This window comes from Cetorhinus maximus, chromosome 22 (genome assembly GCF_964194155.1).
Source record: "Cetorhinus maximus chromosome 22, sCetMax3.hap1.1, whole genome shotgun sequence".
Lineage (NCBI taxonomy): Eukaryota > Metazoa > Chordata > Chondrichthyes > Lamniformes > Cetorhinidae > Cetorhinus > Cetorhinus maximus.
In genome coordinates, this window is record NC_135900.1 from 43,434,176 (window position 1) to 43,450,893 (window position 16,718).

At 43.1% G+C, this 16,718-nt stretch overlaps 2 protein-coding genes across 2 annotated transcripts in view; one reads left to right on the forward strand and one right to left on the reverse strand.

Annotated features, from left to right (window-relative positions):
- Positions 1-16,718, reverse strand: part of LOC144696824 (synapsin-3-like) — a 279,320-nt gene that overhangs the window by 75,517 nt on the left and 187,085 nt on the right. The gene's annotated exons all lie outside the window — the stretch shown is intronic.
- LOC144696649 (metalloproteinase inhibitor 3) overlaps positions 15,081-16,718 on the forward strand; it is a 40,910-nt gene continuing 39,272 nt past the window's right edge. Inside the window, exon 1 of the mRNA XM_078568198.1 lies at positions 15,081-15,634. Within this exon, the coding sequence (XP_078424324.1) occupies positions 15,505-15,634 (130 nt within the window). The 5' untranslated portion in view covers positions 15,081-15,504. The remainder of the gene's footprint in view (positions 15,635-16,718) is intronic.

The following is a 16,718-nucleotide window of genomic DNA, read 5'->3' on the forward strand; positions in this document are numbered from 1 at the left end:
ACACAGTAAATAACAGGGGACAACTGAAGGGAGGGGAGGCCCTCTCACTTCTTTGGTGTGCTTTGGGGCATTATCACTGCCACCCTGTTTGATCATTATGTTATACCAAGCAATCCTGAGGATAGGCAATAACAGGGATAGTGGGAGAGAAATGGGATAGGAGGCTATCCTATCCCACTGCCTTTACATTTACATGCTACTGGTGGGAAGGGGCAGCCAGTCGGGGTTCTAGATGGGTAGGGAATTAAAATTGAGGCCAGGGCAAGGAGGTGGCATTAGACTATAATGGATTCAATTTGGACACTATTCTGCCAAGTTTCGGGTGGGATGATGGGGAAAAGTTCAAAGCACGTTCTCCCTGCCCAACCAAAATTTTGCCAAAAGTTTTCTGGGATTTTATTTTAAATTGTCTCAACCAAAATAGAAAAGGTATTCTTGTCAATGAATAATTTCAGATACTAGCCTTATTAAATGCAAAGGCTTGCCATTTTTTAAATACTTTGCTTTCTGGCCAACAAACAAGACAGCTAGACAGTTTTCAGTGCTGCGCTTCATACCTTACAGCCATGTGTTGTACCAATTAAATCCTGACTGGCAACGAGCTGTTTTTTTGTGTAATTGTTAGCAGGTTAAGCTATTGCATTATTTTTCCCTACATGATTCTCTTGGCAGTGAAACACCACTGTGAACTGGCCTGTTTAGTGAAATAATGTCAGTCACAAATCGTAAGGTTCCAGAGGGAAAACAAATGCTTCACTTGTTTTTTCTCTCTGGGAGCACTAACCTGAATCCTTTTTCTTCCTAAAATGGAGCTCTCTGATATAAAAGTGCTGCTGAGTATGTGAAGGGATCTGGAATCATGCCCAACAACTTGCACTGATCAGGGTCTGAGCACCGACAGCTATTTACAGGCAGCGTTCAGCAATGATTCTGAGCTTCTTGCTCTAAAAGGGCCCCTACAGGGTTTCATCCTTGTGTAGGCAGCTGCCCTAAAGAAGAAAAAACCTCACTTCTGAGGCACAGGATTCTTATTTGCACAATGCTTTGGCTTTATTTCTGTTTTAGCAAAGTTTTAACAACATTTGTTTAGACTATAAGCACTGGAGACAGTGAGAGGATGTGCCTGGATGGGATGAATAAGTCCTGACAGTGAATGCTTTTGGTCTTCACTTAAGAGCTTCAGTCCATTTGAACCATGTGGTTCCTTTTCTATTCTCGCCAAATGCTGCAGCTGGAGTATAGCTCTTCTGTTAATGGTGCTGAGCTGCATTTTAGGTCATAACAAGGAAGGCAAGGGGAACTCTCTTCTTGTAATCTGGTCACATGAGAGGAAGGACCAGATCATCCCTGCTCATGCACCTTTCTGTCACAAAGCTTTAATACAGAATAAGCTGCAGGATCAGTGTATTTTCTAAACATTGAGAAACCAGGAACTGTGAAGGAGCAGAGAGAGTTAGAGGTCCGCGGATGGAAAACACGAAATACCAGTGGACAGGTACGTTGGTTGTAAAGTCCTTTGGAACATTCCGAGATCAAAAGAGGAGCTATATAAATGTGAGTTCTTTCTTTCTCCCCAAACACATGAGAAATTGCAGTCATGAACCCCAAGGGAACTATTTCACTGTCAACACAAATATTCTGCTGTCCAATTTGGATCTGATCTTTGGAAAGCTTTAAGGCGGCAAAGTGATGCAGAAGGGACATGAATCCAGGGTACGCATCATAGGTGGGTGATACACTACTCCAGTCACTGAATGCTGTTGTCAGCAAATGAGAAGTGGATTCAGGTGCCCCCTCAAAAAAATGTTTGTCGGAGGATTCTTCTTCAAGCTGCTCGAACATATCTTGTGTTGAGCAGCTCAGAGCACCATTGATGGAGATTTGGAAGTCAGTAACCTGGCAGCTCTCCAATGGCAATTGGTGCATGGCATGGGGAGGCTGCAGCAAGATGTCATATGATTAAAAAGTACTTTATTAGTTACTTGAATTATTATTAGCTGCTCCAGCTGATCCAACAGTTCCAGCTTCCTCCACGTATGAGGAGTAATATTCATACAGAAATGAGAGTTCCAACCCCTTTATGCTGAGTCGACCTACAGTAATTAGTCCATACATATTAATGATACATGCTCAGTCTCATACAAATAGAGTTTGACTGAGCCTGTGTGCCCTTAATTAGGGGCCTTGGCTTTTCTCTCTCTCCATGAAAGTAAAGCAAGTTGAGTTATATCATTAACATGCATGCACAAGTGAGTTTTCTATAAAGCCAGTGCCAAGAGAATTTCACTTAACACACAGTTCTCATTCTCCCCCCCCTCCTCTCCACATACACTATTCTCCATCCATTTTGTCTGATACTTAATTGACATTGTAACTAGAGATGCTGGGTTCTTAACCAGTAACTATGGAAACAAACACATCTTTTACACACTGTGGAATCTGAACAAGAGACCAAGAGGCTTTTTACAACGGAATAGGATCTTCTCGATATTTTTTAATCACTGAGAACAATGAGCTATTATGGGCAAGCTAGGAGGGGTGACGTAAAGACCCTGTGTTTGATTTCTTTAAGAAAAAACTCAAAATTGTTTAAAACAACAATAACATATTTTTCATGGATTATAGGTCTCAGTTTTCTAACTGAGGGTGGACATATTACTAAAACAACAAACATTAACCTGAAGTGATGCATTGGAAAATATGAATAATAGACACAAATGCCAAATCGTGTTCTTTCCATTGAGTTAAGTGGTAAATGTCAGCCAATCAAACCACAAAATTGCCATTGGAAGTACCTTATATCATCCTGGATGACTGTACCCTGATTTTTTAAATTTATTCTTTCATGGGATGCGAGCATTGTTGGCAAGGCCAGTATTTGTTGGCCTTGAACTGAGTAGACTGCTAGGCCATTTCAGAGGTGCAGTTTGGAGTCATATGTAAGGCAAGGATGGCAGGTGTAAGGACATTAGTAAAGCAGATTTTTTTTAATGACAATCAAGATGGTAGTTTCATGGTCACCATTACTGAGACTAGCTTTCAATTCCAGATTTTATTAATTGAATTTAAATTCCACCAGCTACCATGGTAGTGGGATTTGAACCTATAGTGACCAGGGCATTAGCCTGAACCTCTGGATTACTAGTCAGTGACATTACCCCTATGCCACCATCTCCCCATGTGATGTGTTTAATGTTTAACTTGTCATTGGGGCTGATACACCTGAGAAATTACCTGCACAAAATACTGTAGATGCTGGAAGTCTGAAATAAAAACAAAAAATACTGCAAATACTCAGCAGGTCTTGGAGAGAGAAACAGAGCTAATGTTTCAGGTCACTTCAGATATTGTTCATCTGAGATGTTAACTCTGTCTTTCTCTCCACAGATGCTGCCTAACCTACTGAGTATTTCCAGCAATTTCTGTTTTTATTTTAAATAAATCACCATTTCACCTGGAAGCAGTGTTTGGGACTCTGGACGATGTGAATGGAATAGGTAAAAAAAGCAGGTGTTGCACCTCTTGCGCTCGCAGGGAAAGATGCATTGGGTTGGGGAGGGGGGTATTGGGGTGACTAAGAAGTGGACCAGGGTTTGGGGGAGGAAAAGGGAGGAATGCTGAAAGGGGAGGGGAGTTGAAGATGTGTTTGGTGGGGTAATCATGCTGGAGGTGGCAGAAATAGCAGAGGATGATCCGTTGAATGTGGAGGCTGGTAGGGTGAAAGGTGAGGTCAAGGGGAACCCTATTGTTATTCTGGGAGTGGGGGAAGGGAAAAGGTCAAGAGCAAAGTTGTTGGAAATCGAACGGATTAAGTTAAGGAATAGAAAGGAATCCTTGGTTGATGAAAAAGGAAGACAAATCAGAAGCACTGGTTTGGAGGTGGCATTGTCAGAACAGATGCAACAGAGACAAAGAAACTGTGAGAATGGAATAGAGTCCTTACAGGAGACAGGGTGGCAGGGACTGTGCTCAAGGTAGCTGTGTGTGGTAATCTGAGGTGTAATACACCTTTAAGAGACTGTGAGCAGATTGACCATGTGACTGCAAGATCCAATAGCTGTGCAGCTGTGTTAGTCTAGAGTAGGGCCTGGCCGGAGGAGCACACATCATGTTAATGCTCTGTTGTTTGTATAAATAAACAGTATGTGCTTCATTTCATACTGGTCTCTGCGTCTGCCGTATATGGTAATCGACTCGCCTGCAGACAGATAAGTGTGCAGCCAGTTTGCGAGCATAGCGACCCATAGTTAAAATATAACACAGTGGGAATCAATGGACTTTAGATATTGGTCAATAGTGTATCCCCAGAAAGAAAGAGGGAGTCGAGGAAGGAAGTGAAGAATTGACAATGAACCATGTGAAGGCAAGGGAAGATTATAAATTGGAAACAAATTTAAATAAATTTTCCACTTCGGAGGAGAAGCAGGAAACGTTACCAATATAGTCATTAATGTACCAGAAAAAGAGGTGAGCAGGTTTCATGAGAATGGTGTGCTGCTAGTTCAGAGGGAGATAGGTTAGAGTGAATGAGGAGAGCAGAGAAATTGAAATGGCCAATGTCACATTGGTAATTCTCAGTGAAAAGATCTAGAGGGGGCAACCGGCCAGATGGAGGGAATGAGAATTCTGAAATTGAGAGAAAGGATCTGCTGTGTAGGGCGTGGTCATAGATTTCTGGCCAAAGCGTGGGTGTGAAAGCAAAAGCGACAGAAGAGCTGTGTCATGATAGCTTGAAATTCATTGAGGTGGGGGTGTAATGAGATGAAACTGAGGGCACTCTGGTCCACTCCTCGATCACTTCAAATGCCCCTTTCCCTTCCCATGGCTGCTTTCCATCTAAGCACAGTAGATGCAACACCTACCCTCTTACCTAATCCCTTCCCACTGCCTAGGGCCTCAAACTTTTCTCCTTGATGAAACAGCAATTTATTTGTACTTCTTTCAATTCATGTCTCTATACTGGGGAGACCAAACAAAAATTAGGTGAGGGCTATGCAGACACCTTGGTTCAGTTCACAAGTGTGACCCTGAGCTTCCGGTCGTCTGTCATTTTGATTCTTGACACTACTCCCACTCTGTCCTCAGTCTCCTAAATTATTTCTGTGAAGTTTAATGTAGATCAAGGGAGAATACCTCACCTTTTGACTAAGCACTTTTGAGCCTTCCGGACTCAACACTGATTTCAACGATTTCAGATCATAATCTTTGCCCCAGTTTTTTTGGATGGCAGCTGGAGGTGATGATTCTGCTATTGCCATTTTCACCTCCTCTAGAGCCATCTTTTGTTTCTTTTATTGTCCCATTACGATCTCCTTTTGTCATTTAATCTCTCCTACCTTGCACTCTATCAAATACCTTCCTTTTTGTTCTTTCCCTATTTCTGTGCTTGCTTAAAATTTGTTACATATCTAACTTTTTCCCATTTTGATGAAGGTCATCAAGCTGAAACATTAATTCTGTTTCTTAAATGCTGCCTGACCTGCCGAGTATTTCCAACATTTTCTGGTTTTACCACAAAAGAGTAGTCTGCTGATTTGTTCCTTCCAATTACTCTGGGATTGGTTAATTCGGCTCATGGGAAGAAAGATCTTAGTGTTTTAATTAAAAGGCAAAGTTAATATTAAATGTTGATGGATCTACAGTGGAAGACAAGTTGACATTGGCTACATTTCACAAAATATACCAGAGCAAATAACATCACATCAATAGTGTCAAAGGCATACTTCAGCAGTGGGATTATGAAGATTTATTCCCACTCTGAATTGCTTCCCTCCCAGATGCTAAGGCCTCATCCAGGCCATTATCAGCTTCATGCTTAGCGATTCCAGCACTCTCCTGGTTCCCCCCTTATCCCCCACTCCATTAACTTCAGCTCTTTCAAATATTTGCTGCCGCATATGCTATCCAGCACTAGGTTCCATTTCATTCCTGTGCTCCCTAACCTACATTGGCTGCTGGTCCTCCAATGCCTCAAATTTGTGTTGAAATCCTGCTCTGGCCTTGCTCCTCCTAATCTCTGTAGCCTTCTCCAGCCTTAGAATAGCGCAGAATGCTGCCTTCCTCCAAATCCAGCAGTTTGTGCATCCTTGATTTGCTTAGCCCACCATTAGTTGCTCTGCCTCGAGCTGTCCAGGCCCTAAACTCTAGAATTCCCTCCCTAAACCTCTCTGCCTCTGCCTCCTCCTCTGACCAAGCTGTCAGTCAACTCTCCTAAATATTTCTTTGCTTGGCTTGATGTTGACTTCTTTCTTATTACAATTCAGTGAAGCACCTTAGGTTGTGCTATATAAGTGTAGACTGCTGTCGTTATTATTACTAACATGCCAGGAATCCACAAGTTCATATTTAATATTGTGTTCGGCCAAATCTCAGGTTTCCTCTCCACCATAATACCAGATTAAAGGAGCCATGCTGAAAACTCATAACCTTCTGCAGATCTCACAAAGTCTGGGACTCCCACTCTTGTTCTGCCAAAACTTCAGACCATTCCGCATTGCCAGCAAAACTGAGATTGATCACCCATTACTACCAAAGTGCAGACTGGTGAGATTGCTCCCACAGGTACCAAGCAGAGGCTGGCCCAGAGCGCAACTAAAACTCCATTCTCCCTCCGCAGCACTTTTGAATATCTAATTCCCAATTGGTGAATCTTGCAAACAATCTTATTGCAAATGCATGGCTATAAAAGTTACATATCATAAAGTTCTTGCAAAATAATGGACAGAATTGTGAAATTCAATCCCCAAAGGGAATCTTAGTAAAATTCCCAGAATTGAAAAGAATTGTTTTTGATTCGATACTGGCTGAAATTTTTTTTTATTCATTCATGGGATGTGGGTGTCGCTGGTTCGTCCAGCATTTATTGCCCATCTCTAATTACCCTTCAGGTGGTGGTGAGCTGCCTTCTTGAAGTGCTGCAGCCCATGTGGTGTAGGTACACCCAGAGTGCTGTTAGGAAGGGAGTTCCAAGATATTGACCTAGCAACAGTGAAAGAACAGCGAAATATTTCCAAGTCAGGATGGTGAGTGGTTTGGAGGGGAACTTCCTGGTGGTGGTGTTCTCATGTGTCTGCTGCCCTTGTCCTTCTAGATGGTAACGGTCGTGGGTTTGGAAGGTGCTATCTAAAGAGCCTTAGTGAATTCCTGCAGTGCACCTTGTAGATGGTACACACTGCTGCTACTGTGCATCGGTGCCGCAGAGGTGGCGGCACAGTGGTATACAGTTGGGAGGGAGTTCCCGTGGGAGTACACAACATCAACTCCAGACCCTATAAAGTCTCATGGCGTCGGGTCAAACATGGACAAGGAAACCTCCTGCTGATTACCACATACTGCTTCCCCCCGAAAACACCCCCCCCCTTCTCCCCCTGCCCCCCCACCCCAGCTGATGAATCAATGCTCCTCCATGTTGAACATCACTTGAAGGAAGCACTGAGGTTGGCAAGAGTGCAGAATGTACTCTGGGTGAGGATTTCAATGTCCATCACCAAGAGTGGCTCGGTAGCACCACTACTAACCAAGTTGGCCGAGCCCTAAAGGACATAGGTACTAGGCTGAGTCTAACAAGAAGAAAAATATACTTAACCTCATCCTCACCAACCTGCCTGCTGCAGATGCATCCGTCCATGACAATATCAATAGGAGTGACCACCGCACAGTTCCTTGTGGAGGCAAAGCCCCATCTTCGCATTGAGGATACTCCCCATCGTGTTGTGTGGCACTACCACTGTGCTAAATGGGATAGATTTCGAACAGATCTAGCAACTCAAGACTGGGCATCTATGAGGCGCAGTGAGCCATCAGCAGAACGGTACTCAACCACAATCTGCAACTTCATGACCTGGCACATCCCCCACTCTACCATTACCACAAGCCAGGGGATCAACCCTGGTTCAACAAAGAGTGCAGGAGGGCATGCCAGGAGCAGTACCAGGCATATGTAAAAATGAGGTGTCAACCTGGTGAAGCTATAAAACAGGACTACTTGCATGCTGAACAGCATAAGCAGCAAGTGATAGACAGAGCTAAGCGATCCCACAACCAATGGATCAGATCTAAGCTCTGCAGTCCTGCCACATCCAGTCGTGAACAGTGGTGGACAATTAAACAACTCACTGGAGGAGGAGGCTCCACAAATATCCCCATCCTCAATGATGGGGGAACCCAGCACATCAATGCAAAAAATAAGGCTGAAGCATTCGCACCAATCTTCAGCTTGAAGAGCCGAGTGGATGATCCATCTCTGCCTCCTCCGGAGTTCCCCAGCATCACAGATGCCAGTCTTCAGCCAATTCGATTCACTCCACATGATATCAAGAAATGGCTCAAGGCACTGGATACTGCAAAGGCTATGGGCCCTGACAATATTCCGGCAATAATACTGAAGACGTGTTCCAGAGCCTGCCACGCCCCTAGCCAAGCTGTTCCAGAACAGCTACAACACTGATATCTACCCAGATATGTGGAAAATTGCTCAGGTATGTCCTGTACACAAAAAGCAGGACAAATCCAACCCGGCCAATTACTGCCCCATCAGTCTACTCTCGATCATCAGTAAAGTAATGGAAGGGGTCATCAACAGTGCTATCAAGTGGTACTTGCATAGCAATATCCTGCTCACTGATGCCCAATTTGGGTTCCGCCAGGGCCACTCAGCTCCTGACCTCATTACAGTCTTGGTTCAAACATGGACAAAAGAGCTGAACTCCCGAGGTGAGGTGAGAGTGACTGCCCTGAACATAAAGGCAGCATTTGACTGAGTGTGGCACCAAGGAGCCCTAACAAAACTGGAGTCAATGGGAATCAGGGGGAAAACTCTCTGCTGGTTGGAGTCATACCTAGCACAAAGAAAGATGGTTGTGGTTGTTGGAGGTCAGTCATCTCGGCTCCAAGACATCACTGCAGGAGTTTCTCAGGGTCACGTCCTCAGCCCAACCATCTTCAGCTGCGTCATCAATGACCTTCCTTCCATCATAAGGTCAGAAGTGGGGATGTTCGCTGATGATTGCACAATGTTCAGCACCATTTGCGATTCCTCAGATACTGAAACAGTCCATATCCAAATGCAGCAAGACCTGGACAGTATTCAGGCTTGGTCTGAGAACTGGGAAGTAACATTTGCGCCACACAAGTGCCAGGCAATGACCATCTCCAACAAAGCAGAATCTAACCATTGCCGCTTGACATTCAATGGTATTGCCATCGATGAAGCTCACAATCAACATCCTGGGGGTTACCATTGACCAGAAACTGAACCGTTATGGACTAGTCATATAAATACTGTGGCTACAAGAGCAGGTCAGGGGCTAGGAATCCTCGGCGAGTAACTCACTGCTTGACTCCCCAAAGCCTGTCCACCATCTACAAGGCACAATTCAGGAGTGTAATGCAACACTCTCCACTTGCCTGGATGAGTGTAGCTCCCACAACACTCAAGAAGCTTGACACCATCCAGGACAAGGCAGCCTGCTTTATTCTCACTCTATACACAAACATTGACTCCCTCCACCACCATTGCACAGTGGCAGCAATGTGTACCATCTACAAGACGCACTGCAGGAACTCACCAAGCTTCCTTAGCAGCACCTTCCAAACCCACGACTACTACCATCTAGAAGGACAAGGGCAGCAGAATCGTGGGAACACCAACATCTGGAAGTTCCCCTTCAAGCCACTCACCATCTTGACTTAGAAATATAGGGCAGGTCCGTGCCCAACATGCCTGTGTGTAAAAGGACGTGCGATGATGTCGGACGTGCATCCCAACATCATCGCACACTCGCGCGACCTTTTGTTCAGCAGGCATGCACCAGAGTCGGCTGTGCGCCCACCAATAATTTAAAGGCCTATGAAGGCAATTAACAAGCTAATTAAAATGAAATTTATGCTGCCCGTCCAACCCAACTGTTGGCGGGCAGGTGAAAAGGCTAAGCGAACTTTACATTTTTTAGGAAACCTCACCCACGAGCAGGATGAGGTTTCCTAAAGCAAATAAACATTAAATGAAAACTTTACTTTTGAATTAAAAACATGTCCCAGCTCATGTGGTAGAGTCACATGAGGGGGCTTTAAAAACATTTTTTTACCGTCCTTATTAATTTTTAAGCATGCATGCGCGCCAGGCCCACTCTCCTTCCTCCTCCAGGCCGCACAGGTAGCGCTCAGCACTGCCGCTCGTGATCCACGCAGGGCAGGCCTGAATTTGCCCGCCCGTGTGAAACCTCAGAGCAGAGCTGACCGTGGGTGACAGTCGGCTGCCCAGCCACCCCCGCCCGCTCCTGCTGAGCCCGTCCGATGAAGGAAAAATTCTGGCCATATTACCGTTCCTTCACAGTGGCTGGGTCAAAATCCTGGAGCTCCCTCCCTAACAGCACTGTAGGTGTACCTACACCACATGGACCTCCGTTGATCAAGAAGGCAGCTCACCACCAACTTCTCAAGGGCAATTAGGGATGGTTACTAAATGCTGGACTAGCCAGCGAATCCCACACCCCATGAATGAATTTTTAAAAAAAATTTAGCCAGTATGAATCAACTTTTGTTTGCTTGTTTTGTAGATTTTGAATAAGCATTCGATTCAGTTGACAGTGACTTTGGAGTAGACTGGAGAGACAGACAACTCATAAGAAACCTGTACATGGGATAGACAGCGTCACAAACAGAGTGTATGTGCTTTATTACTATCTGTAATCAGTATGTTTCGTATGGAAAGAAATGTATCTTTTCTTACTCTTGGAGTGTATATTCCAATTAAGTAATTCAGCAGTAAGCTTCCACGAGTTTAAAAGAAAGAAGCTTATTTATTTGCACAGTTACCCTGAATTCAAGCCATGTCACACACTCAGTCTCACACACACACATGCACGCGATGATGGTTCTGATGTGTCTGTTGGGTCCTGGGTAATAAGGGTGCTGTTGCTAAAACCAGCTTTAATCACATGGCCACTGGATTAACACTTCTGAGGCCCTCACAGTCTAGTTTGTGTGGGGGAGACCATTGTGATACAATGGGAAGTTGATATTGGTTGTTGAGTCTTGATCTTCCATTTTGTCCAGTACAAAACATGGAAACAGGCAGTCTGGAAATGCCATAGTGTTTAGGTATCGGCACATCCTTAAACAATGAGGTGTGTGAATTCCACAAGTGGCTGTGAGGTACCCTCACTTATGTCCATATTTAATTAGGTATTCACCAGACCCTGTAGCCCAAATGCCAAAAGTCACATGATCTGTGGCAGCCATCTTAGCAGCTTGTTTGTGTCCAATTTTTACAAGTATTGACTGAAAGTTCATAATATGACATGCCTGTACTTGCATGACAAATAGCAACAGTGAGTCTAACCACCAAGGAGTTGGAACCATGCATAATTGGAAGAGGACTTTGACACAGGTGTTGTTTATCACCAGTCCTTTTCAATGCCTATGCAGGAGCAATGAGCTAAGGAGCATTTGAAGACAGAAACTGGCGTTAAGATTGGGGTGAATAATAGCATCAGTTAAGTTAGCAAATGACAAAGCACTTGTAGCAAGCACAGAAGGAGGAGAGATTTATAGAAACTGTTAGATAGACTAGTAACAGCAGGAATGAACTTTGGAATGGAAGTGAGCATTGGCAAAACCAAAATGATGCATAACTCTAAATCACCAAAAAGTATTCATATATTCACGGAAGGAAGAGAACTAGAATTCAAGTATTCAGGTAGCATAATATCTGCAGATGGAAGATGCAACAAAGAAAGAAAAACAATGATAGCAATGGAAAAGGCCATATTTGGTAGAGATGGTTACTAACAGGAAAGCTGAATAAATAGCACTAGAAGCAACTTGTAAAGAGCTTGATTTGGAGTATTTGTATGGATGTGAGATGTGGACCTTACGGAAGCAGGAGACCAACTTGCTAATTAACTTTTAAATGTGGATTTGGAGGAGAATGGATAGGATCAACTGAACAGAAAAAAGTGATGAACGGCTGAAGATAATGAATAGGCAAAGAAATTTGTTAACTGTAATTAGGAAAAGGCAGAGAGACTGGGTAAGAGACGTAACGGAGGGAAGATTTCAATGAAAAAGAGGAAATAAGAGAATGTCCAAAGTTCCGAAGAGTCATAGTGGACTCAAAATGTTAATTCTGTTTCTCTCTCCACAGATGCTGCCAGACCTGATGAGTTTTTCCAGCACTCTGTTTTTATTTCAAATCTCCAGCATCCACTGTATTTTGTTTTTATGTAAGAGAATATCTAGGCTGGATGGCTTGAAAATTGAAGGAAGTTATTGGCAAATAATAAGGCTGGCACAGGATACAGAGATAAGGAAAGACGACTATGAGCCAAAGACTTGCCTTCGGGCAGAGTTCACATGACAAAGATGATCACTATCATCTTGTTATCCTAGTAACATCAGAAACCCTATAATAAAACAGAAAACCCCCAAACTTATTGTACTGACGTATGAAATTTCTTAATCATAGGGATTTTATCTCTGTACATGTTCATTGTTGAAATTATTTCACGCTATGTGCACATTTATCGTGGAAGCTTGCTCATGTAAACTTGTCCTTTTGAAATTTTGTAATCTGTAATTTTACCCTTTCCCAGTAGAGGCAGTGCAATACCAGCCCTGCCAGAAGAACGTAAACACAGCATAACAAGTTGTTCTTGCCATTTCCATTATAAATGCAGATACAAGCTTATTATGGAATTATAAAAATAAGGGCAGAATGTACAACTTCAGGATGGGTTATGTCTGAGTGCCCCAGTCCAATTAGTCCCCACCCTTTAACCCTGCTTCATATGATCATACTTGGCCTTGACTCTTCATGTACAACACCATGGCCAAACAACCAGTAAACAATAGTATTGTATAAATATAATGGTACCATTATAAACATGCATATGTTTGAAAAATACATATTTGCAAAACTGAATGTGGGCAACACTATAATCTACTGTAAAGTAAGCAACATTCCATCACATCAGCAATGATGATGTGTGTGATATTATTGTGTGTGTGAAATTTCTGCAATTTGTTATCAAAAGCAGAAAAAAACTGGCAAAGATAGGGTGTGTGGGCCCACTATATTCAATCGATGCTGTGGCGAAAACTGGTCTGAGGAAATTTAGTCACATGGTAGATGGATGATGTGCATAGACTTTGTGGACAATGACACACCAGCATTAACCTCAAGAAACTTGTGTACGCCTCCTTTTCCTCAGGGACCACTTTACTTCCCACCCCCCACCAAACATTCAAAACAAACTAAGAAAGTTGCCACTAAAGCTCCCCACCTTTTAGCCTATTTCAATCTTTTTTCCCACACCGTCCCCTCCCCCACTAGGGCCATCTGTCACTTGCTCAAAAACAAAAATACCTGGAAAAACTCAGCAGGTCTGACAGCATCTGCGGAGAGGGATACAGTTGACGTTTTGAGTCCTTATGACCCTTCATCAGAACTAAGACATATAGAAATGAGATGAAATATAAGCTAGTAGAAGAGGGTGGGACAGGAGAGCTCGATAGGGGGCCAGTGATAGGTGGAGGCCAAGAAGAGACTGCCAAAGATGTCATAGACAAATGGACAAAGGGGTGTTGATGGTGGTGATATTATCTAAAGGATGTGCTGATGGGGACATTAAGGGAAGCAAGCTATTGGCAGATGGCCCTAGTCCGGGTGAGGTGGGGGGAAGGGATCAAAATGGGCTAAAAGGTGGAGATGAAACAATAGATCGAAATAAATTTAAAAATAGGAAGGAAAAGAAAAAATAGAGTGCAAAAAAAATGATAAATTATTGGAAAAAGGGGGATCGGAAAGGGGGTGGGGATGGAGGAGAGAGTTCATGATCTGAAATTATTGAACTCAATATTCAGTCCGGAAGGCTGTAAAGTACCTAGTCGGAAGATGAGGTGCTGTTCCTCCAGTTTGCGTTGAGCTTCACTGGAACATTGCAGCAGGCCAAGGACGGACATGTGGGCATGAGAGCAGGGTGGTGTGTTGAAATGGCAAGTGACAGGGAGGTCTGGGTCATGCTTGTGGACAGACCGAAGGTGTTCCGCAAAGCAGTCACCCGGTCTGCGTTTGGTCTCTCCAACGTAGAGGAGACCTGCAGGTTCTAATTGGGGGTTTGGGGCCTCCAGCGGGTGTTTCTGAATCCTCCCCGTCCACCTCCCAGGGTTTCCTTCCTTCTCACAGATCAGAGACCTCGTTGATTTGAGCCCAAAGTGTAACCTCTTATTTATTGTCCCCCCTCCCCCATCCTCTGATGTGAACCATCCTCCACTCGCTGAACCAGGATGGTGGCCATTAACCTGGGCCTGTTCCCGGGAGGGAGAAGCCCCGCAGCTGCAAACCAGGAGCTGATAATTATTCATTACTCATTCTACTTTCTACTCTTACTGTCACCGTTGGCACCTCCCTTAGCCAGTATCACCACCATCAACACCCCTTCGACCTTTTATTTATGACGTCTTTTGCAATCTCTCCTTTGCCTCCACCTATCACTGGCCCTCTGTCCAGCTTCACCTGTCCCACCCCCCTTAAACAGTATATATTTCACATTTTTATTTCTCTTTAGTTCTGAAGAAGAGTCATACGGACTCAAAATGTTAACTCTGTCTTTCTCTCCACAGATGCTGTCAGACCCGCTGAGTTTTTCCAGCAACTTTTGTTTTTGTTTCAGATTTCCAGCATCTGCAGTATTTTGCTTTTACTCTAAACACTCTGCTTTCTGTAAAACAGATGTCTCCACAGGGGTTAATTAGCATCCACTCCTCAATTTGCAAATATTTAATCTCATTCCTTCTGATCATTGTTAACTTGCTGGGTGACACATAGTGAAAGAGGAATAGAATGCTCCCCACTCACCCTCTCATTCTCTTCATCTTTGTCATGTGTGAACAATGCTGTCCCAAATTCCTCAGGTTAATGACAATCAGTTGAACTAAAAAAAGTTGGGGGTTGTGGGTGGGCTGGTGCGATAGATGGAAGAACAATGTCAGGGCTGCTTTCAATACCAGGATATTTATGTTTAACTAATTAACTTTTTAGTTTAATAATTAACACATTCCTCTCTTGCTTTGGACCTGGCTTCCAACAGATCTTTCCCTTTCACTGATGCTGGATAATTTTTTTCCCCTCCTTAGTTCCTAACAAGGCAGCTGTTTATTCTGTATCATTAATATCTCCTTCTCCAGCCCAGATTCCTACTCCTGTCACTCACTCCATTTTCGACATCACAGCCATCTGCTACTTGTTAATTGGCTGCTACATCGAGTGGGTGGGCAAAGCTATTATGTCACTTGTCTAATACATGGTAGGTAGTTATGTTCTCTCATTCAGCAGGGAAGAGAGGGAGAGAGAGAGAGAGAAAGAACAAGAACAGACATCCCTAAGATATTCCCAGAAACATTAGAACAAAATAGTATAGATAGTTTTCCTTATTTTTGTTTGATTCCTCAAACTCCTGATTTATCAAAGCATCTCATTCTCAAAAAAAAGCTTTTTCAGAGAGAATGGCGATTTCTATCACAGCAGCTTTGAGCCTGCTGCTGGCTTTGAGCAGCATGCAACTCAATGAGCTAACGGAGGCATGCAGTTGCATGCCAAACCATCCCCAGGACGCTTTCTGCAACTCTGACATAGGTAAGGAGCATCTCTTATTAATTGCGGGGGTAATGCGGCAGTGAGTGTTGGAGTGGAGAGTGATTGCACCGAAGGTGATTTCAGAAAAATATAATTTTAATAAGAATAACTTTTTTTTTTAACCATGCACTAGCATCCCATGGCAACTTTCTGTAGTCCAGGTCAACTTAAACTTGTATCTTTCATCACTTTTTTCTTTTTCAATATAATATTTTATCTTTATTGCTTTTTCCTGTTTTATAACCAGCCTTGAAGCTGTAGTTTCCTTAGATAAATTATAACTGTGTTGTAAAATTTTAACCATTCAATCCCAGATGGTTCTGTGGGAAGCTTAGTAAAACGTACTCCTGAATAGACTGATGTTAGACTTAAAGCAAAAAGATTAACTTTACTGTTCCTTATCTGCTTATGTGTTGTGCAATTTCTCTTGTATCAGCTTAATATACAACATTCGAGGTTATCACTTTTGTTTAAAACCTCAACAACTTCACAGCTGCATGATAGAGGTGATTATCTTCTTAAGTGTTTACTACCCAAAAGCAGCCATCCTAACAATCAGCGTCAAACAGGTAAAATTTCTCTTTAACAAGGTTCAGGGTTAAAGTATTTCCTCACTTGCACATTGGAACTCTGTAGAGTGGAATGTTCTGGAACAATTATGCTCAATATATAAACAATTTCTCTAATTGGCTCAATGACCTCATGTCGATAATATAATTGCACACCTCTTTCCTGCTCTGTGTAGAATTAAAAGCTTTAGAAAGCAAGCAAATATGCTTCAGTAAGAATTGAACAGTCAGATACAGCACTGTGCTATGTACTGAAGCAGTTTAAAAAAAAAAGAAAGTAGTATTTTTCTGAAATGCTTCACTACCATTTTCCTGTAAGGTTGGCTATCCAACTACATAATATTTACTGTAGACTTTTGACTTGGGTATGAAACAGAATAGGAAGGGCACAGATATCCAAATCAATAAAGAGAGGATCCAAACCTGAATTTAGTAAAAAGATAAAAGCAAAAGTTCTGTTGAAGAGTCATACGGACTCGAAACGTTAACTGTGCTCCTCTCCGCAGATGCTGCCA